General features: G+C 50.4%; 1 protein-coding gene across 1 annotated transcript in view; it reads right to left on the reverse strand.

Moving 5' to 3' along the window:
• Positions 1-24,007, reverse strand: part of LOC144946472 (glutamate receptor ionotropic, delta-2-like) — a 194,763-nt gene that overhangs the window by 37,215 nt on the left and 133,541 nt on the right. The window contains 3 exon segments of the mRNA XM_078875369.1: positions 7,193-7,366; positions 10,972-11,025; positions 18,994-19,199. Coding sequence (XP_078731495.1) covers positions 7,193-7,366; positions 10,972-11,025; positions 18,994-19,199 — 434 coding nt within the window.

Below are 24,007 nucleotides of genomic sequence, written 5' to 3' on the forward strand. Positions count from 1 at the left end.
ATGTCCACTGGTTTGGGGAGAGGGCCGGGTGTTGTTATTATATTATTATTGTTGTTGATGTCGATGGGGCAAGTTCACACTGGCAGGTTCTTCTGTGGGCTGGAGATGTTACCTAGCTCGCCCGATATGCAGGAGGTTGTGGGTTCAATCTCAACCCTGACTCCTGTATATTTGGAGTTTGCGTGTCTCTCTCCCCGTGGTCGCGTGAATTTTTCTCCGGGTCCTCCAGTTTGTCCCACCACATTTAGAATCAACACCCATTCAGAGTATGTGGCTGCTGTAAATTTCCACGCGATAAGCCTCTTCGTTGGACTGACATTTTGAGGCCAGGTCGCTTCTGAAAAAAGCTACGTAACTCACCTTACCTGGCAATTTTATTTGATTTTGTTTAGCAAGTGCTCGTTAGAGGGCCTTTGGCCCACGTTGCTCTCTGGCGAGTCGCACGAGAGGCCACCACGGGAGCTCCCGCCAGCTCGATCCCACTGCAGGTTGCGGGATGTTATCCGGACTCCGGAACGGTGACCGACCATTTCTTGAAATGCGACTCGGGCACCGGGGTCAATAGGTCGGGCCGCGAGGTGCCCCCCCACCCACCCCATCGCGGCATGAGCGTGCACGGATCTGCGATGTAAACCGGAGCTTTCGGTAGAGGCAAGGGTTTGTGGATCGCACAGATATTTCTAATGACCCAGGAGATGGTGGTACAGCAAGTGGGTTCTCTTACGTAATTTCTTTGTTCGTTCTCGCTTTGACGGTCACCTATATCCCCCACATCCTCTCAACCCCCATGCCCCCTCTCCCACCACTCCCACCCACCCCATCAAATTCGCGCACTGTGCTCCGAGCCAGACGATACGAGTTCGACCCCAGCACTAAAAACTTAAATGAATCTATTTCATTTTTCCATGTAAAGCACGCCGAGCTATTAGCTCTTTTTCAGAGGCACCCTGGCCACACATGGCAGCTCACCGAAGTGGTTCGATCATCACTCGTGGGATTTGATACGTAGTAGCAGCCCAATAATCTAAGCTCGCGTTCTTTCTGAATGCGGAGGGCAGAACTGGAGGAACCCGGAGAACAATCCACGCGACCACCACGGGGAGAGAGAGAGAGATTGCGCGAACTCCAAATATATAACAGGCATGGTCAATCGACGTGCTGTGTACTAGGCGAGGGAGGCGACGTTTCCTTGCCACCACGCCGCCCCACAGCCAACATCATCCACGGACATCGGCTCCCGCTCACAGCCACCACCAGTGACGATTACTTGAACCCGTACTGGGCCTCCCCTAGGTCGACATCGCCTTAAGGAAGCACCTGGTGTGGTGCGTAACCATCAGAACTGGGGCAGGTAAAAGGCGGCCGGGCGCGGCGCAGGCCACACCATCCTTCAAGCCCAGTGCCGTCTTTCAAATGTCGCTCGCTAAGAGAGCTTGTCCCAACAGCCTGTGTACACTACGTGGGGGATCTTTGTCTGTGTGTGTGTGTGCACGCATGTTGGCACATTTATATAACGTATACACCTCCATTTTATTTCCGCTGCAAAGCCCGGAGAGGGGGAGGTGGTGGGGGTGGAAATCGCTCTGGCTGCTCGCAATTGCCCCGGCTATCCAATTGGGATTCCCTGGGTAAACACCCACTGTCTGTGATGTCAGTATTTACAGCCGGGTTTGCAGCCAAAGCCCCCCGTACTCCTCCAGCACCTCCCCACCGTCACTAGCCCCCCACTGCCTCTCCCGCCCCATCACGGCTCCGCACCGACATGAACTACATTGACCAGACACCAATGCCATCCTGATTTAGCGTCCCCCCCGGCCCGTATCGATTCCGGATTACTGGCCGGCGTCCAAGGTCATTGCCGGCAGCGGCCTCGTGCGGCGGCTGCAACGTAACGGGCGGCTTCAGCGGCGCGATCAGCGGCGTTCGCCATCGTTTTTGCGACGATGTTTTTCCTCCGGGACCTCCGGATTTTTCCCCTCCGCATTCAGAAAGATGCGTCTGAGATTATGGAGATCATTCTTAGGTTTTTTCGGTAAAGTCACGTAGGTAAAACATCAAAATTAATGAAAATAAAATAAAATAAAACAAAAATCACGACGTTTCGGAGGCAACACAAGTCTCCGTCATCAGGTGGGACCGTCACAGCCGAATTAGCTGCATCAAGTGTGTTGCCTCCGAAACGTCGTGATTTTTGTTTTATTTTATTTTATTTTCATTAATTTTGATGTTTTACCTACGTGACTTTACCGAAAAAACCTAAGAATATGATTCCTTGCAGTCACGAAAGCTTCAAATCTAGAATTATGGAGATTATTCTGCTGCTGTGGATCTCTACACGATAAGCCACTTGGTTGAGCTATCATTTGTGGCCAGGTCCCTCCCGAAAAAGAAGATAAAAGCTCAGTGGGCCTGACTTAGTAAAATAAAAAAATGGTTTACTTTTATTTGTATAGCTATTTTGAAAGTGATGTGTTTACCTTGCCTGTAATTTGCACTCCTATCGTGTTTTTCATATGATTTGTTGCTGTGACGTTCTTACCCACCCCCTCCTGGACATCTGTGACAAAGAGCTCTATATCTCATCGGATTCATCCAGCAAAAATAAATATTCTGCTTCTGACTCTCACAGCCCGGCCCCGCTGCTCGCCGTGCGTATAGGGATACAGGTGAAGGTGCAGCACTGCAATTGCTTGCTCATGCCAACCGCTGGCGGATGGGCCACTCCCTCCCCGCTAGAGAGAGCTCTGACCAGTGCTCTCTGTGTACTCTGGAAGGGAGTTTTGGCCCGTACATCGCGGAAGACGTGGAAGCACTCACAATTTACACCACCCACGCGAGACCCAGCGATGGACTAAATTGTAAATTTTGACTTAAAACTTTCGTGACTGCATGAAGTCATATTCTATGGCTCTTTCGGTAAAGTCGCGTAGATGACAATAAAGTGAATATTTATTTCATTGTTATTATTTTTTCTATATACGTGACTTTACCGAGAGAAATTTTTAAATGAAAAAACTAATAAATTTCATTTAATTTAAATAAAAAAAATTACCTACGTGACTTTACCGAAAAACAACAAAGAGTATGAATCCTTGCAGTCAAGAAAACTTCAAATCTAGAATTTACCGAGAGAACCATAGAATAGGACTAAACTTTATCGCGCCTGTCTGTCTGCTCCGCCAGGTGGACAAGGTCGATGGGGCTTTAAGGAACTTAGGTTGTGCGTACAAATGCCGCCGCCGGAAGATTAAATATACTGGGCGAGCTCTAGATCGTGATGTCCGCTAATTGAGGAAATATTAAATACTTTCATTCAACACGTCGTCGATTTTTTAAACATACGTATAAAAAAAAATGACGGAACATTGCAACAAATATCACGCCATCGTAATTGCTTGCAAACTAAACTTGCAATCCAAAGGTCGCCCGTTCGATCTCTCGGAGCGGCAAGTGAAATGACGATGCAGATCTATTTGATCCCTCCCACCCCCCCCCACCGCCACCATCGCATCCACAGTGCTGGGCCACGTGTATAGCCACCACCGCCCGGCTTGCAATCCAGGAGTCACCGGTTCGATTCCAAACCCCAGCTTTATCCGTTTTCCCGTGGGGTCCACCCAGCGGTTAGCACCACAGCTGCTTGGTCAGCGGGTCGCACGTGGAGCGGAATTCTCCAGCCAACCTTACAAGGTTGGCCACCCCTGGTCTGGACGGAGCTCGAGGAAGCCCCTCTTAGAGGGTGTTTTGGCCTACGCTTCCACACTGGCCAAGACGTCTCGGAAGAGGTGGGCCTCCCCACATTTTACTCCACCCCCAGACGACCGGTCGACTAACTGGCGCGTGCCCAAACACATTGCCGCACGTGCGTGTCCGCGTGCGTTGAACTTCTTTCGCGCCGTATGTAACCGACCGCGCTAGTCGGACGTGCGGGGGTGCATCACAGTTCGGCAGGTCGCGCGTTCGGGTGGGGTAAAGTGTGGGTAACTCCCATCGTTTGCAAGGCGCCTCTAGCCAGGTTGGAGGAGTGGGCCCAAAATGCTGCCTAGCAGTGGCGTGAGCCAGCAATTGCAAGGCTGTGCCATTTGTTTTTATTATGTAACTATAACTTTGTTTGTTATTGTTATATATTTGTTTTACTTTATCTGACGCCCGTGAGCGTTGCGCTGCTTCCGTTAACATTTTGAAGTTTTTATCTAGAAATTTCTTCTTTTTTTACCAAAGCAAAGCGACCGCAAAAATATTTTGGCAGCCCCGAGCCCAAGGAGCGGAGAGCGAGGCGGAAAGAGGAGCGGTGGGGGGGGGGTGGAGGGCAGCCCGACGGTCAAATTCAACGCAAGCGACAGATTTCACCGCGCGGCAAAATTACCCAAGCAACATTAGTCTCTAAGTTGATCCCATTAGAATAATGTTGATTAAAAGCACAAAAAAGGAAGGGAAAAAAATGTCATACATTAATTTCGGAGGCATTTTTTTTTGTGGGTATGAACACAATATCTGCTGCGTCGGTATCGTCTCTGGGGGTTATTTATTTTTTTCATCTAACCTGACGCCCTTGAAATACACGGGCGGCGCGAGAGAGCTGCGATTATGCAGATGACAGATGTCGCCAGAGGCATTTTCGTTATTGTTGTTGAGTTAATGAAAGCACGACCGAAAACAAAAGCCACCCGAGCAATTAAGGAGCGAGTGCGAGGAAATTGTAAAAAAAAAAAATATGAAAAAATCTAATCACCCGTGTTCCTTTTACGCGCCGTGATGTAATTTGGAATTTGTAAAGACCGCATCTCAAGCGCTTTCGCGCGAAGGGAGTCGTGCATATTTTGACAGCGCCGGGGAGAGGAAGGACGCAACGAGCAAGTCTCGAGAGCCCCCTCTCAGCAGGCACTTGGGCCTATCTTCCACGCTCGTCAAGAAGATGAACGTCTGACCAGCACCCGGGCCGACTGAACGACCGTGGTGAGAGCGAAACATCGCGAAAATCCGAACGTCCTGCGGGGTGGTGGTCCGACGTGGAGTGGGGGATTGGAAGGAACCGTCAATGTTTAAAATGCCACGCCGGGAGATACAACCGGTGACCTCTGGATTGCAAGTCCAAAATTGTGTTAACCGCACAGCAAATGAAATCGTGAGCGATGTTGCAATGAATGGTTTGGTGTGTCAGCTACGAGCGGGGTTAGGAACATCTTAAGAATGAAAACACAATTGGTGTGGAGAGACACCAGGATGGGGTAGACATGGTCGGAATCAGCCAGAGCGCAAAAGAGAAAAAAATATAAATTCTGAACCTGAATAGGAGGAGGTGGAGGAGGATGTCCTCAATGTCAAATACCCAGAGGCTGCCAGGCCCCGTGACCGGAATCAACGCTTGCCTTTCCCCCCTTCTTTTCACAGACCACCCAAATCCCATATTCTTAGGTTTTTTCGGTAAAGTCACGTAGGTAAAACATCAAAATTAATGAAAATAAAATAAAATAAAACAAAAATCACGACGTTTCGGAGGCAACACAAGTCTCCGTCATCAGATGGGACCGTCACAGCCGAATTAGCTGCATCAAGTGAGGCAATGATTCAAGATGTAATCCCTTATAAGCAAGTTGAAGGGGGGAGGAGAGGGGGGGGGCTCATCAGAATGTGGTAGCCAATGAATGGAAACGTATCGGGAGGGAGGGGGGCGGGGCTCAAAGACAGCACGGAGTGCTCAACACATGACGGCACGGAGTGCTCAACACATGATACACATGATAGACAAAAGAACGAAAATGCCCATCTTTATACCAATGCTGGCTGAACAGTGAAGAGAGTACTGTTAAAAATAACTGGGGATGTTAACACTCGGTAAAGTAAAGTAAAATAGTGCCTGTCAGATAAGATGGTCCAAAAAAGTGTAATTAAGTCTTTTTTGCGTGGTTGATAACATCTTTCCAATGATTACTAAGTTTGTACCCATCATCACGGTTGAAATTATGTCTGTGTTTGTATATTTGTATGGCTTCGTGTACAAACCTTTGATGGTAGCCGGGAGGTTTGCAGAGAACCTTGGTCTCGGAAAAGACAATTTCATGAGAGCCCACCGAGTTGTAGCAATGATCGGCAACGGCAGAAGAATCAGTTCTGCCGTGTTTCAGATCTGACTTGTGCTCGCGGACACGATCAGAAACATGACGTTTCGTTTCTCCAATGTAGCAAATCCCACCGGCACCCTGGGGAATGCCTGCGCCCAGGGGGAGCAGCGACGCTCGCGATGTTTTGCGCTGCCTTAAAACCGGACAGAGCCCTGCGAACATCGTCTCTAATTACAGCGGAGCTGCTGAGACAGTGCGTCTGGGTTCTCCGCGGGAATAAAAAAGCAATTTGCAAATTGCCACATGGAGCATCCGTCCCCTTTCCTCGGTTGCTGTTGTTGTTCTAGAACGCCGCCCCCCCTCGTTAAAGAGACCGTCCTGGGGGAACGAGGACTCCTGGACTCGGATCGACAGCGAGGCGAGCGCGGTGAGAATGGCCACTTAGAAATCACGTTGTTCATATTTAAGCAAAATAAAAGAGGGCATTGTGCCGCTCGTCCTTAGCCAAGCGAGGATGAAGGCAGGTTTTCTGCCACGGCGTGAAAGGCAATGTCAGCCGCAGACGCCGTCACCGCCCCCGTCGCGTTTCATCGTCCAAGGCGAAGTGCCGAGCAATCATCGAGGCATTGCGGAGGTCGTAGTTTTGGAGTTCGATTGCGCGCGCGACAGCGTGTGGTTATATTGAATCGCAAGCTTGTTGTCTCACAGTCTGAACGGCAACAATAGAGGTTACATTGAGTTGCTCAAACAGGCGGAGGAGGCACTGTGTGCTGCTATGTACAGCCTTGAGCCGGCGGCGGAAATTCCACATTCTTATGGCAGAGGGGTGACCTCACAGCTCAACAGTAGATCTTGGTATGTGTGTTGCCCTTGCATGTCTGTGCAGGCGTCGATGTCTGGACCAATCTAAACCGGTCCCGGGCCTCACCTAGGTCGATTCGGCCTCAAATGAGTACCTGGTGTGGTGTGTTAACATCGCCAAAGGTGGCCGGGCGTGGTGCTGGCCACCCACCCATGCCCCACGCATTGTGGGACACGTTGGTCACCTGGGGGGGTAACACATGGTTCACCTGGGGGGGGGGGGGGGTAACACGTGGCTTACCTGGTGTGGTGGGTAACACGTTGCTCACCTCAGGGGTCATGTAGGCGGGGTCCTGGGGGTCGCAGAGCGCCGGCGAGACGTGGTGCCCATCGCGCTCGCACCTGTGCGCCGGGTCGCGCGGTGCGGGGAACACCTGGCGCAGCACGGTGAGGCGGCCGACGGAGACATGCGCCAGCTCCTGCACCTCCACCAGGCTCACCTCCTGCGCAGAGGCAAGGACACACACACATAGACAAAGACACACACACATAGACACACATACACATAGACAAAGACACACACACAGACACACATACACATAGACAAAGACACACACACATAGACACACACACATAGACACACACACACACACATAGACACAAGGACGCACACACATAGACAAAGACACACACACATAGACACACACACATAGACAAAGACACACACACATAGACACACACACACACTTACACAAGGACACACACACATAGACAAAGACACACACACATAGACACACACACACACTTACACAAGGACACACACACATAGACAAAGACACACACATAGACACACACACACATGGACAAAGACACACACACATAGACACACACACACACTTACACAAGGACACACACATAGACAAAGACACACACATGGACACACACACACACTTACACAAGGAAACACACATAGACAAAGACACACACACATAGACACACACACACTTACACAAGGACACACACACATAGACAAAGACACACACACATAGACACACACACACTTACACAAGGACACACACACATAGACAAAGACACACATACATAGACACACACACACATGGACAAAGACACACATACACAATAACACACACTTACACAAGGACACACACAGACACGTACATACGTTTACATATGTATGAGAATAGGGTTTTCCACGTCTTTTCTGGCAACAAAACAGGTGTTATGATGTTAAAACACCAAACTCAAACTTTGTACATAGAATGATGTCTGCATTAACCACAATACTTGTAGTCAGAATGCAAAAAAAAAAACATACTCTGATAATATATGCATTGTCTTTGAAACTGATTGGTCCACACCAGAGACAGCTTTCTTTCGAGCCGAGTCTCAAAACGGTGTTAGATCAGAGGACGGCAAAAGGCAAACAGCACAAAGACAATGCCACTATCAGAGTAATGAGAGCTCGGGGTGAGCGGCTACATCATGGGACCTCCTTTGTATGTTGACGTTCTTTCATACCACACGTAGTCAACCGTGCTAATTGGAGGTTAGCACATAGATACACACACAAGTACAAAGACAAAGACCCCCCTCTCCCCCGCCCCCGTATAGCCTAACAGACTGTAGGGGCAAGTGCTGTTAGTGAGCAGCACCTATGAAGGCCGGCACGGCACACGAGGGGGTGGGTGGCCAGATACCACTCCCGACCGCCTTTGTCTCCCTCAGTGGCGATGTTTACTCATCGCACCGGGTACGCACTTGAGGCTGATTCGACTTGAAAGGCGCCTAATGAGTACAAATGATTATCGTCAACAGACTGTTGGAGCAAGCGCTGTTGGTGAGCAGCGACTCAAGCCAAAGTGGAAGCAGGAAGGAGTTGTGTAGCTTGCACCTAGATGGCTGCCCCTGGCTCCCTGGCGCGAATTAATTAACACCGTGCCAGGTACCCACTTAACGGCCAGTCGACCTTTGGGATGGCCTCGGAAGGCTTCTCAAAGTACAGGGTCAAAAGGAGGCGTTAAAATTGTGTCGGAGGCCAGAAGGCTATCCCCTGTCACAGAACAATTGTGACGGTTGGCCACGCAGCTCTCCCCCCCCCCTTGCCTGCCCACCATCTGGAAGGTCCTTAAATGGTTGTGAGCAAAAGGGCCAGGGACAACCCAAAGGTCTTGGCCAGGTCATTGTAGGTCCTGTTGAAATAACCCACACCTCTGATGTAGAGAGAAAGCATGGCATCCATGCAGGACTGACCCGGCCTGAAACCAAATTGACACTCCATGAGCCTCTTCTCAGCATGCCTGGAAAGATTGAACTAAATTATTTCTGGCACGGACATTCTCTGGCGCGCTGAGCAGTCAGTTGCCCCGGCATTTGCTGCAATCAGTGCAATCGTTGCAATCAGTTGATGCACCTCCAACAGAAGAGCGTGTTGGTGATTTCAAGCCTGCACAGAAAAGTATGGGCTGCTCACCATTGTTGTTGAGCTGATCTGGACCGATGCCTTCCAATCACTCTCCACCTAAAGTGCTAGTTTTATAACCCAATCGGGTATTCAAGATAGCCGAGTCAGATTCCTATCGAAAAGGGGACACTTTAGCCAACACCTGTCAAAGGAGGTCATATGAGGCACGTCTCGTCAGTCTTTCCCTTGTCCCTCATCTTCGGCGGGGGCAATGGGCAAACACTCGCCTCGTGTTGATGGAGAGGCGAGCCCACAAAAGCCTACGGGACGTACCACCTGCAGAAGAAGAGCCACTCCCTGCCCTTTAATAATATTGTATCATGCCCCGAGTGGAGTAACGTTCACCCCTCGTAGTGATGGAACCAGTCCACCGGACCCTCCTGTATTTCACAGATGTCCCGGGGCTGTACTGATCTAGCTTCCAATAACTGGAATTCCTCCCACAGCGAGCATTCAGACATTCCACGGGGCGAGGGGGGCAGTCGCAGAGAATGGAGCGCCACGGTGGTGAGATGTTAACTATCTCGCCTGGTGTAGAGGAGGGCGTGGGTTCGATCTCAACCCTGACGGCTGTATATTTCGAGTTTGCATGTTCTCCCTGTGGTCATGTAGATTTTTCTCCAGGTCCTACGGGCTTTTTCCCACCACATTTAGAAACACGCGTTTGGAGTATTTGGCTGCTATAAATTTCCACGTGGTGATAAGTCACTCCGTTGGGCAATCATTTGTGGCCAGGTCGCTTCTGAATAAAAGAGCTCTAAAGCTCGGTGGGCCTTACCTGGTAAAGTAAAAGGTTTCGTTTAATACTTTAGCTTAATGGCCGTTGTTTCTGGAGGCTCCCCCAAGGTGGCGTGTTAGCTCCCTCACCGCAGAAGTAGGAATCAGAATCTAAATCTTGATTCATCCGAGAGAAAAGCTGGGAATGGTCTGAGGACACTGGTGACACCGATGAAGCTCGTCTCCTCGGGGCACCTCTGGCAATTTTTTTTTTATTTTGATTACCTATCTGTTGTCTCCCAGTAATAGGTGGAGGGGTTGCCAGCCCCTTCGTTAGCGGTTGTGAGTGGACGTTAGCCATGCCACGGGGGTCTTTCCTCTGAAAAGGGACTGCTCGCCGCACAACACACACCACAGTGTGACTACCATCTGGCACCACGAGAAGGTGAGATATTGCTTTGCCAGACACTCAATAATCACATTTGTGAATAATATCAATAATCCATTACATTTATTTCTCAGGAGAAAAAAAAATCGCAGCAATTGCTGGTATTGCGGTAAGATTAGATTAGATGATACGATGTTCTAATTTCCGTAGTTCATTTGATTATTCAAATAAATATCTTGAAACGGATAGCCTGTGTATTGTACACATTAGAGGTTGTAACGCGCCGATGATTGGAAGACTCATGAGGCTTGTGTTGATTGAACGGCAGTTTCAGAACCTTCAAGCGAACTTTTGCCGGCACAGGAAGTGCAGCAAAAAGGGCAATGCGAGAAAAACTGTGCAGACGCAGTTATCGCAAAGAGGGTCACACCGCGAGAGTGCGTATCGTATCGTGAATAATTCTCATCGTGGCACTCAGCCCCAGCAGTGTCACAGGGGGTCGTGTGGGTGACGATGCTGACCTCGTTCAGGAAGAGCCAGTGGCTGTCGGCCGCGATGAGGTTTGCTTCCACGGCCTTCAGGATAAAGACAAACACGGTAACGAGAGAGATTAACGATCAGATGCAATTCGATTGTAGTAACAACAACAAGAATAATTTCAACTTGTAACATGCCGCGCGAATGTGATATCTACTATGGCTACGCTGTGGGTGTAATGGTTGACACAGGGGATTGCAATACGGAGTTTGCCGGTTCCATCTCCCGGCAATCTTCCTGCATCCGTCCACCCATCAGCAGAGCACACCATAGCTAAGATCGCTCACGGGGGAGGGGGAGGGGGGTAAATCGTGAGTTCTCCCACTTCTTGCAAGACGTCCTGCCAGCGTGGAAGAACAGGCCAACGATGCCCTCTGGAAGGGGGGGCTCTCTCCAGAACTTTCTCCAGTGGAGGCCACTTCCGCCGGCAGCCACGGCGCGAACGAGAGAGCGGTTGCGGTGCTGCACCTTTACCGCTACCGGCTATGCACGCAGCGAGCAGCTCCGCGCGACCTGCGTGGACCCGCCACTTTACTCGGGTCGTGTTGAGCCACCCTGTTGAGCCCCCGCGGGTTGGTTGTGGGCCGCGCGGGTGGCAGGGTGAGCGGGAGAGCGGGCAGGAGAGCGGGCGGGTTGGTGGGAGAGCAGGCGGGAGAGTAGGTGGGTGGGTGGGACAGCGGGTCGGAGAGAGGGCGGATGAGTGAGTGGCCAGGCAGGAGAGCGAGCGGGACAGTGGGCGGGCGAGCGGACGAGCAGGAGGTAGAACGGGTGGGCGAGCGGGTGGGTGGGCGAGCGGCAGAGCCGGCAGGCGGGCGCGCGGGAGGGAGAATGGGCGAGTGGCCGGGCGACTGGGTGGGCGAAGAGTGGGAAGGGGAGCAGGCGAGCGGGTGGGCGACCGGGCAGGCGGAAGAGCAGGAGGGAGAGCGGGAGGGAAAACAGCAGGAGTGGGAGTCAGCTATTGAGGCTCGCCGACAATGGAAATATAAACAAATGAATCGATAGGACTGGTGAGAAGATCTGCTCAATCATGAGTCACTAACAGATGCTGCTCCTGGTGAATGTGCTCCGCTGTGACGGGGTTTACCTTGATGGCGTGCGAGCATCCCCATTAGTATTGACTGTAAATGTTAAAAAACTTTTTTTAAGCTAATTGGGCAAGTAAAAATAATTGGTCGATGCGTTGATGGGAAGCTCATTGCCAAGGAAGGAAACAAGGGGGAAAGGTGAGGAGGTGGATCCTACAGAGATGGGGAGCTGGGACATTGGAAAACTAATAGACGAACGTATGTTGAACTTCTTTTGCACCGGGGGAAATTAGGAAGTTTCGAGGTGGGAAGTAGGGATGTGAAGTTAAATGAAGAGGATTGGGAGATAAGAAAAATTAGGTGCTGGGAGATCGAGGCAATGAGGTGGGAGAGGGGAGAGGTAAAGAGATGTGGAGCCAAAGAGGTAGAAAAATAGAAAATCGACTCGGGTGAGACAGATGGTGGGGGGGGGGTGGCGTTGGATGGGTAATGTAAAGTTGAGGAGACGGAAATGGAAAGATGAGAAGGTAGAAGGGAGAAATGTGAACAGATAGGAGATGAAGAGGTGAGGTAGGAGACCGGAAGGTAAGAACGTGCAACACGATAAGATGAGCAATTGGTAATGTGGGAGACATGGTGGTGCGAGAGAAAATATGGAGGTGGCAGCCATACCAACATATGACCCACATGTCCTTGACATTTGACCCACATGTCCTCAACATCTGCGATCACCGGCGCAGTCTGGCACTTGCGCGCAAAATTTGTCGGCCACTTTGTGCACAAAAAATGTATCGAGCCCGCTTACTTACTCCGCTTTGGCCGGCACCGACTATCGAAAATATGTATAGTGATTATAGTCGCTCGCCAAAGTGTATTGTCATCATCATCATCATATCACAGTGCAGCTCCGCGTGGAAAATGCATGGTCCACGCTGCCGGGCCCGTATATTCACTCGCAATTGACGTGGGGTGGGGGGGTGACACCTTTAAGAGGGTGGTTTTATGCCAGCCTAGTTGGGACTGTCTCACCAGACTATAATCACGGCCTACTAACCACACTCTCCAACCAGACTATCATCACGGCCTACTCACCACACTCACCAACCAGGCTATCATCACGGCCTACTCACCACACTCACCAACCAGACTAGCAGCATAACCTGCTAACAGCACACTCAACAACCAGACTCCCTAACTCCTCCTTTCCATACATTCACATCCTTGGACATCCATTCATCCATCTATTCATCCACATGTCTGTGCAATTGTGCATTTATTTGTATGCATGTGTCTATCTACCGGTGTATTTGTCTGTACATCCATCCAGCCACGTGTCAATCCATCTATCGATCCATGCATCTATGCTTTGCCCAATTAAACACATGGGCTGTCGCGAAACGTCGCACTCGAATCGTAAATGTTGTGAGTTTACACTCCAACACATCGGTGTGCTGAAGTAGTAACTCATCGGTACGTTTTGTTAACATGACAAACCTCACTAATTGTCGGGTGGTGGCAGGTTAAATAACACATATTTATGCGAAACAGCCCCCCCAAAAAAACTTTATTGTGATTTTGTTTGTCTGTTCCATCCATACGTATACCCACGTATCCATGTGATTGTCTATTTTCCCGTGCGTTATTCCGCCCGTCCATCCGTCGTCAGCATGCAGAAGGAGACGCCGGTAACATTTCGTTTTTTCTTTCTCTCGGTCGCCTCCGCCGCTGCCGGCGACTCTGCCTGACGCTAAGGACGAGTGACCGGCAGGGCCCTAATTTGTGCTCGAGCCGCAAGGGCGGATCAGGACGGTCATTTGGCGCGGACGTCAGAGCCGGCATCATGCGGAGGCAGCAATTGGAGATAAATGAGGAGCGCGTGGACAAAAGACAAAGGATCATTCCGCCCGCCTCCCCTTCTATATAGCTGTCAACAGACTCTTGGACCAAGTCCTGTTAGCGAGGACCTCTTACAGTCAGCACTACAAAGACAAATATCCCCCATGTCGCCCTTAGACTGAAGGGACAAGTGCTGTTAGCGAGCACCTATGACGGCCCGGGGAGGGCATGCGAGGGGGTGGGTGGCCAGCACCACGCCCGGCGTGCCTTTGTGTCCCGAGTGTCGATGTTTACACGCCACACAAGGTACTCATTTGAGGCTGAGTCGACCTAGGGGAGGCCTAGCACCGGTTCAGATATACGTCACTGGTGTTGGCCGTGAGCGGGAATCGAGCTCGGGTGGCCAGGTTTGTAGAGCAGCGCACTAACAGCTACACCACAACAACAATACACGATATTTTACATGCTGCATTAGGTACTCATTTAAAGGCTGAAATAACCTCGAAGAGGCCTGGACAAGTTCAGATATCACTCGACGTTGAGGTACATCACGGCCGGTATTTGAACTCGGGTCGACGGGATCTCAGTGCAGCACGTTTACCATCCCCATAGATCATTTATACAGGACACGTAAGACATTGATTATTAAAACACACGCACCATCCCGCACCGCCATAGATATTTTAATTTGCCTCACAGACAGCGTAGGGCACACGGGCGATCAAACGGAAACTTTTTATCCTCGCAACCCGATTACGCCTGAATTAAAGTGAAAACTAAATTGTATGCAGTGGCTTGTTTTCGTGCTGTCGTTTGTGTACGGGGCAAGAACTGCAAAGTCGCTGCAACTTGATAACGCAGATTAGTCATGGGTGGCTGCAACCCCGATTCCAACTCTGCATCTCCGAACTAAATGATAAAGCTAAACTATTTTTATTTTACCAGGTAAGGCCCACTGAGCTGTCTTTCCGACAGACCTGTTCTTCACCTGAGGACGGCTGCTTGCGTTGTGGCCGAAACGTCGTGAGAATTATTTTATTATGTTTTATTTTTATTATTTTATTATTTACCTTCTACGTGACTTTACCGAAAGAACCAAGAAGATGTAATGCTCTTTTTAATAAGTGACCTGGCCACAAATGATAGCTCAACGAAGTAGCTTAAAACGTAGACTTTTATAGCAGTTGCCAAATAATCTAAAACGCGTGATGTGGATTCTAAATGTGGAGGGAAAGAAACAGGAGGACCTGGAGAAAAATTCCACGTGATCACGGGGAGAGACACCGCAAACTCCCAATATACAGGCATCAGGGTCGGGATCGAACCCACGACCTCCTGTATATACCAGGCGAGGTAGTCAACGTCTCGCCACCGTGGTGCCCCGGGGCTCAACGTTCTGGCCCCTGTCCCAACCCCAAGCACGTCACACGCAGTCCCAATGCTGTGACCTCCACTGTGAGGAAGAGAAGCAGTGACCAGCACTCTGGATTATTATTTATGTGTAGTGGCCCGCTATTGGCCTGGCCAAGGCCTGACAGGAGGAGGGAGTTGCAAGTGAGGTGTTTAAAAAAAAAATCTGTAAAAGGAAGGAGGGGTGGAAGGGGGGGGGTAACCGAGGGAGTTGTGATGGAGATGGGGGACAGCGTTGAAGGCACTGAAAGGAAGGCAGGATTTCGAAAGAAAGGTACAAAGTAATAATTTCTGCTTCAGTTCGTAACGTGAACATTACCTAGCTCCGTCTCGTAGAGAGAGGACGATTCCGGAGGTGCGAGGAGGTACCACAGATGACCGCAAAGGCAGCCATGCAGTGAGCTGGTGCCAGCAAGTGCCCAAGCTCTGCGGTTCTCTATATATTATTTATTAATAGCGCAGTGCAACAATGCTAACCACTACACTACCACTCCCCCATATAAGGTTAACTCACAATTGTGCTTGCTCACAGCACTTGGTCTATTCAGGCCACGCGGGGGTGTATTTGCGTTTGTATTTTGTTAATTTATGCGTGCCGTTGTCTTTTTAACATTCCATCAAAGCCGCGGGCGGCGGCGAGTCCGTGCGTGCAAAAACAATTACTGGGTATCCACGCCATCTCGAATTCCGTGAAAATCATCAATGAACAAAAAATATAGTCCGCTAAGAATATCCACTTGTTCCCTAAGTTGCGATGTGAGGCTGTGCACGCGAGCAGCGCGCAGGAATTCGTAGACAAGTCAATGGGTGTGTGCCGACCACTGCTCCGTCTTATTTGCAGAGAAAATATCAAATATCGATTTAATGAAGCTAAATCTACAGTGCGCGCACACACACACACGCGCACGCGCGCGGGAGCACACACACACACACGGCCTTAGAGGTAAAAGCGAACGTTCTTCCATTTTGAGCAATGACGCAAATGATGATTTAGTAAAAATACAAAAAGGACGGTCTACTCACCACAGACAGAGATCCTGCCCTGATAAAAAAAAAATTCCCAATATATATTGGTCGCAAACTTTATAAATGACACGTACGATTGTAGACAGATGCGGGCCACCCACGTTTTAGCCCACAGCGTGGCGTCCTTTCCACCAAATGAACGATCGGGGTTGTGTCCATGATTAGGCACCGCTATTGTCAGTGACGCAGAGAGCAGTGCTTCGCAAACCACAGCGCTGCGACAAAGTAGCAGGTTTAACACGTGGGCTTTCGCGACCAATATTATTCATAATCAACGTTTTTGCGTTTAGATCGCGTTATTTATAAATGTGTCATCATCTGGCGAATTGCCCGATGATGCTGGATGCAATTACCAGCGAAACGTCGTACTCAAATTGTAAATGTTGTGGTTTCACGCTTCAACACACCGGTGGGCTAAAGCAGTGAACTATTTGTCTTTTGTCAACGTGACACTTTTTTTACTGATTGGCCGTGTCGGGTGGTGGAGGGTTACGACACATTTATAAATAACGCGATCTAAACCCAAAAACGTTGATTGTGAAAGTAGCAGGTGTGCTGCGTTCTTCACGGAACTATGTGGCTGAGCATCACAGTTCGCGAGCTGCGGCATGCAGACGAACTCTCCGTGCCATTTTAGTGTACGTAGGTTGAACTTTTTTTTTGCACCGTACGTAGACAAGCATGCTAGTCAGAGTTGTAGGGGGAAGGACAAAAAACTAAACACAAAAAAGCAGTTCTAAAGAAATTTGTTTTCAATCGAGATGATTTAAAAGTGCATAGCTTCAGTGGCTTCCTACTAGACGGCCTGGGAAGCGCATCTGAAAGCGCGCGATGCGGTGACCGCCTTTGTTCGGTGGCCAACCAAAAGCCGCCGCTGCGAGGAAGACCGGAGTTTGCGTGATGATGGTTGAATGCTCCTTAACGAGCTCAGCAAGGAACTGCGCGGTTCATTTGCGGCGAGCACTTTTTTGCGTGGGTTAATTTGGCAACTGGAGGCCAATACAGCAGCAAAGTGGCCGGTCCAACCAGCCGCCCCCCCCACCCCCAAACCAGCCGCCCCCCCCCCCCCCTTCTCCCATTGGGTCGTGCCGCGGTAGAGCAGAGTGGCCGTCAGCCCCCACCGCCGGCCCTCCTCGACACCGGGGGGGGGGCACGTGCCCCCCCAATGATCTGATCGAAATCCCCAATTTCGATCGGATCATTGTGGTTTATGAGTAATAGATCGGCATTTTGCGACCCCCTCTGCCACTGTGTAGCATATTATTACGTGCCAGGGACTCTATGAGATGATAGGACAATAGTCTGAGTCCATAATTGGCAATAAGTAACGGCAAAGCAGTTATAAGTGACTCAGAATTGTGCGCAGTTGCGTATACAGTCCACGACTTCCCTGAAGGCACACGCGTCGAATAAAAAGCAAGGGGCAAGTCCTTACTTACGAACAACTCCTATCATTTTTCGTTGCTGGAGGGGTTGCCCCCCTCTACCTGATAAATCCTGGCTCTGCCATTGCCAGCGCGCCGCCGAGATCGAGCGAGCTCGGACGCGCGAGTGAGGGCCGTGGGTACGAACAAGATTGAGACGCAGTCCTCGTCCTCGTCATTTATTATTTAGACTGTGCCTCCCGCGCGGTAATTTTTTTTTAACCGCTTCACTCGCCATCACCGGGAGGAAGTGAGTGGAGGGTAAATGCTAAGGCTTCACTGGATGGAGTTGCTGGAAAGAATGTGCTCTTGTGAGCACATATTATCTTTTGTTTTACCCCAATTTCATACACTGGCCGCGGGGGGGGGGGGGAGAGGCGTTCCGTCTGCGTGACGCATGATCCCGGCTCAACGCTGCCCTCCCACGTGCCAGGCACCCAGCCAGCCAACAAAAATAAAAAAATATATATATAGAACGCTATGAAATAAACACATTTCACATCCAGGGAACCCTCAGACTGAGGCTTTCAAGAGCACAGGTTCGCTAAATTCCACGAATTGGATAAAACTACTAAAAATATGTTTATTTTACCAGGTAAGGCCCACTATTCCAGAAGCAATTTGGCCACAAATGATAGCTCAACAAAGTTTCCTATCACGTGGAAATTTACAGCAGCCAAATACAACGCATGTTTCTAAATGTGGAGGGAAACACCGGAAGACCTTGATAAAAATCCAATGCGACCATGGGGAGAACATGCAAACTCCAAATATACAGGCGTTAAGGTCGGGATCGAACCCACGACCTCATGCACACCAGGCGAGGTAGTTAACATCTCGCCACCATGGCGCCCATACATCTTTAGAATTGTTCGTGCTTATGCGACAGCACGCAGCAGCACCACTTAGTATCCATACCTCAGGAGTACGATACAACGAACGATGACAACGCGGGCGAGCGAGCGTGTTAGGAAAGCGAGCGCCGCGTACGTCGGCGATGAAGGTGCACGCCAGGCACCCAGCCAGCCAGCAAAACTTAAACAAATATCTAGAAATTTATTAAAAAGCACATTTCACATCCAGGAAACCCTCAGATTGAGGCGCCCAAGTGCACGGGGTTCCCCAAATGCCACGCAACCGATAAACATACATCTTTAGAATTGCTCGTGCATACGCGACAACACGGAGCAGCACCGTTAGTAACCATACCCCAGGAGCACGATACACACAACAAACGATGACAACGCGGGCGAGCGAGCGGGTTGGGCGAGCGAGCGCCGCGTACCTCGGCGATGAAGGTGCGCGCCAGGCGCGGGTTGAGCAGCAGCACGGCCCTGCGGAGCGAGTCGCGGTAGCGGTTCAGCTCCTCGTACTTGAGCGAGCGGAAGAGCGAGGCGATCATGCGGCCCACGTTTCCGTCCACCTGCTGCAGCGACACCTCGGCTCCCTGGCGGGCGGCGCGCGCCAGGAACCCGCGCACCCCGCGGATGTCTGCACGCGCACGCACACGCACGGGCACGCGCACGCACGGGCACGTGTGTGAGCAATACGTACGCACAAACACGCGGGGTCATGATGCACGAGGCAGAGATGCACGGGCGCAGGTACACGCAGAGCAGCGGCGTACAAACACGGGAAATGCACACACAGGTGACACGTGGATATTGATACACTCAGAGTAGAGATGCACGCGCACACAACAACAACAGCAATCGCCATTCGCCACTAAGTGTCGGTGAGATCACCCATGGTGCATGTGCCAGGCTAAGTGAACTTTAAGGTCACGGGAAGTGTCAAACGCCCACTGGCAGGAAATCACGGGACCGACCCAGGTGCCACACGAAAGAAAGACAAAGATGTCCCTTATAGTCTTCACAGCATGTCGGGGCAAGTGCTCTTAGCGAGCACCTATGAAGGTCGTCACGGCAAATGAGGGGTGGATGGCCAGAATCATACTGTGTCCCCAGTGGAGGTGTTTGAAAACCGCACCACGTACTCATTTGAGGCTGAGCCAGTTCAGATAATCGTCACTGGTGTTGGCCATAAATGGGAATCGAGCTCGGGTCACCGAGTTCTTAATGCAGCGTGCTAACTGCGTGCTAACTGCTGCACCACCGCTCCCTATATAGACACAAACACACACGGATGTGGCAATGGCACAACACACACACACCTACACACGGGGCCAATTCACACAGCCTGTGCACAGGAATTTTGGCACCGGCAAGAAACACCACATTCGGCAAGAAACACCACATTCAGCAAGAAACACATTCAGCCGACCACCTGTACGCGTATGTACGGCACTTTAGCAAACCTTCAGATGCATTCTAAACGTTTCCACCCGCCCCAGCCCCTTAAAAATATATAGATAGATTTTTTTTTTTTACCACTGCCCCATCCCCTGTGAGAGATCACGGACAAGCGCCCCATGCAACGAATCCGCGCCGAGCGCCACATCCGCCCGCTCCTGTCGCGCAAATCACAAATTCAAAAATTCCCAACGACACGCGACCCCGGGTGTGGGGGGGGGTGTTGCCCGCCCCCAGCCCCCCACGCCACCCCACCCGCCCCCCCCCCATCATTATCGACTGCAGCTGCACCCTCACCCTGCCCCCCCCCACCCACCTCCCTTGCTAATGAAGCAGCGCAGATGCTTGACGTGTCAGGCAGAGGCAGGGACATTCAAAGGTAAGAGAAAGCGGGGGGGGGGGGTCTTTCCTCGCGCGATCGCTGTCCGCTAACGACAATGGCAATGCCATCGTGGTGGCCTCCAAGGTGACGAGCCGGTGATGGCGCGAGCCTCCGAGACGAGGAATGTGCAATTCGGTGAGGGGGAGAGGGTCGTGTGGATCCAATTCGATCTGACGCACGGTCTTTTGCAAATATCCGCTTTTTTTTTTGCGACCCGAATGAAATTAAGATTATGCAACTTCACCGCGAAGGTCGATGCTATAGATTTCACGCCGCCACCAGAAATATAGATTTGCCAAAGCTACAAATCAAATGAATTCACACCGCTGTAGATGTGATAGAAGACCTCAACATCACTGCCAATTTTATAAGGTTCAGTTATTCATGCTGTCATTTTTTTCTGATCGAGCCAAATCAGAGCGATGTTGATCGAGTCTCATTCTGATCCGCGCCTTCGGCCATCCGATCGTCAAAATCCGATTCCAATTCTTTGGCGAAAGCAGAGGTCAAATCCGTCGCTGAGCTAAGCTCTGGCATCACCGCAGCAAAGACCAAATGAGGGAAATAATGCAGCCGCAGTGTCTCATCAGTTGTGAACTGGAGCTCTGCCTAGAATAATAATATCAATAAAAAAATATGAGTGCTGGCCCTACACCGCTAGACGTGTCACAAAGGGAAATTAACAGACGCAAATAAGCTGTTTCATAACACTTTGCCAAGCCTGCGTGGGTTCTGTAAGAATACTCGAATGGTTTTCTCGATTGTTGAGTGTCTGCCTTCGCGATATAATTTTTTTCTGACGAAAATTCAAGCGCGACATTTTTTTTTTTAAAACGTGGCCGTCTCTTTAACGTGCAACACACGGCAAGAGAGAGGGGGCTTACAGGATTCAAGGGAGGTGGTTGGTTGGCTCAGGGGTCAGGGAAAAGCTGAGCCCGGTACTGATGAGATCCTGGATTTGAATTTGGGTTTCAGCCGCCCGTCTGTGACTAAATAGGTTACCGTGTTCGGCGCGTTAACACAAACGTTAACTTGTAGCGCAGCACGGTAAGGCCGAGATGTTAACTACCTCGCCTGGTAAACTACCGGAGGGTCGTGAGTTCCATGCCGACCCTGCTGTATATTTGGAGTTTGCGTGTCTCTCTCGCTCTCTCTCTGTGTTCACGTGGTCGTGTGGATTTTTCTATGCGTTTTCTGTTTTTTTCCCCCTTTGTGTTTAGGAACACGCGTTTTGGATATTTGGCTGCTTACACATTTTCACGAGAGAAGCCAATTCGTTCAGCTGATCATTTGTGGCCAGGTCGCTTCTGGAAAAAAAGAGCTATACATCTCAGTGGCCCTTACCTAGTAAAATAAAAAAAAACATAGTTTATATATTCTTTGGGTCTTTCGGTAAAAGTCACGGAGATAGGTTCAATGAAAATAACAAAAAACTACGACGTTTCGATCGCAACACAAGCGGTCGCCATCAGGAAAAGGGGGGTTAGCTTCTAAAGGCAAACTGTTTATAAAGGTTTAAATGGGCTATTTCAAACCTAAGCCCATGTCAAGGCTTTATAAGCAGTTGTCTTTAGAAGCTAACCCCCCTTTTCCTGATGACGACTGCTTGTGTTGCGATCGAAACGTCGTAGTTTTTTGTTATTTTGTTATTTTCTTTGAACCTATCTACGTGGCTTTACCGAAACAGCCAAAGAATATGAATTCCTGCAGCCACGAAAGCTTTAAGTCAAGATAGTTTATATAGTTTTCTTCGGCCGCTCGCCAATAGGTAGAACGCCTCAAGACGCGCGACGAGAAACCACAGACGAGACCCTAAGGCAGCAGCAGCAGCAGCAGCCAGGCGATGAGCCAGCACTACCAACAATTGGGCCAAGCTCTGTGGCCCTCAATGTGTTAAGATGTTTTCAGACAATTAATGAGTGTCCATTTATAGGTGTGGGAGGAAAACCCGTGCACGTGGCGAGGTCAAGAGTCGAGGCTGTAAAAAGGGTCATGAAAGTACCTGTCATCTGTGCAGCAATGGGGAAGACAACGCATGATGGTCTTAATGATGATGAGAATATAAATGTGATCCTTGAAGCACAAGTGGACCGTGTAAGAAGGGGAAGACGGAGGCATGGTCGTTTTAGCAGACCCTGAAGCCCAGGCATTTTTTCAATGAAACAGCCGAAGGATTCTAGCATAGGTGAGGACGCGATGGGCCAAAGTGAGCTGGCATCACCAACACTGGCCATAGTGACCTCTTGACATTGGACGTTCCAGGAGACTGAAAGGCATTCTTTCGGCCAAACCTGCCATGCTCTCAACTGGACAGGTGACGTCTTGCGGGAGAGACATTGTAATGCTTGCGAAAACGGTGTCTATTCAGCCGAAAGATGATTTGCTGGCATGAATTGTCAAATTATTGGGCCACATCGCAAAAAAAGCGTTTTTTTTCTCCTTCCAGAACCACTTGATGTTCATCATTAGAGCTGTAATACCAGAGGCGCCATGACGAGAGCTCGAATGTGAATTGTTGGGAAAATTGTTCCTCGCTCCATTACGTCAGACTTCCACCACAATTGCGCCCCGCCGAAGCGTCGCGAGCCGCGAGGTCCGTTGGTCGTCATCCGTGGTGAAATTCACACTGTCGTCGCATGTGCCGCTCGTCGGCAGGCATCCAACGCTGGCATGGTGCATGGTACTGGCACGCCGACTGTTTGGGTACCATGGCGATGAGATGTTAACTACCTCGCCTGGTATACAGGAGGTCGTGGGTTCTATCCCGACCCTGATGCCTGCTGCTGTATATATTTGGAGTGTGCGGTGTCTCTTCCTGTGGTCGCGTGGATACATCTCCAGGTCCTCCGGGTTTTCCCTCTGCATTTAAAAACATGCGTTTCGAATATATGGCTGCTATAATTTTCCACATGAGAAGCCACTTCGTTGAGCTATCATTTGTGGCCAGGTCGCTTCTGAAAAATGGCTATAGAGGCTCAGCGGGCCGATACATTTCCACGTGCGAAGCCACTTCGTTGAGCTATCATTTGTGATAACCACGTCGCTTCTGAAGATAAGCTATATAGCTCAGTGGGGCCTTAGCTGGAAAGATAAAAAGTTCAGTTTGAGTTTAGTTTGCGTCCCGGGTCTCAGTGCCCCTATGCGGAAGGGCATCTCCCGCGCGTTTAAGGTAAACCGCAAACCAAGTGCGTGTATTTACCATACCTGCAATGAGGGTGTGCACGAGCGATGACGTCGAGGTCGGCTCGAGTACCGACGCTCGGTGGAGATTCGCGTCACAGAACCGGGCTTAGGGATGCATTTGTCCAGCAGTGGAGTGTGTGTCCGGAGCGTATAAATATGGGGTGAGCGGTGGTGAGGCGGTTAGCACGGTGCGCTACGAACCTAGCGGGCGGCCCGAGTTTGATTCCCGCTCACGGCCGACACCAGTGACTATTATCTGAACCGGTCAAATGATTACCTGGTGCGGTGTGTAGTAAACATCGCCACTGGGGAGACAAAGGCGGCCGAGCGTGGTGTTGGCCGCCTACCCCCTCTTGTGCCGTTCCGGCCTTCATAGGTGCTGCTCGCTAACAGCACTTGCCCCAACAGTCTGGTACAGGCTA

The sequence above is a fragment of the Lampetra fluviatilis genome, chromosome 41 (assembly GCF_964198595.1).
Source record: "Lampetra fluviatilis chromosome 41, kcLamFluv1.1, whole genome shotgun sequence".
Lineage (NCBI taxonomy): Eukaryota > Metazoa > Chordata > Hyperoartia > Petromyzontiformes > Petromyzontidae > Lampetra > Lampetra fluviatilis.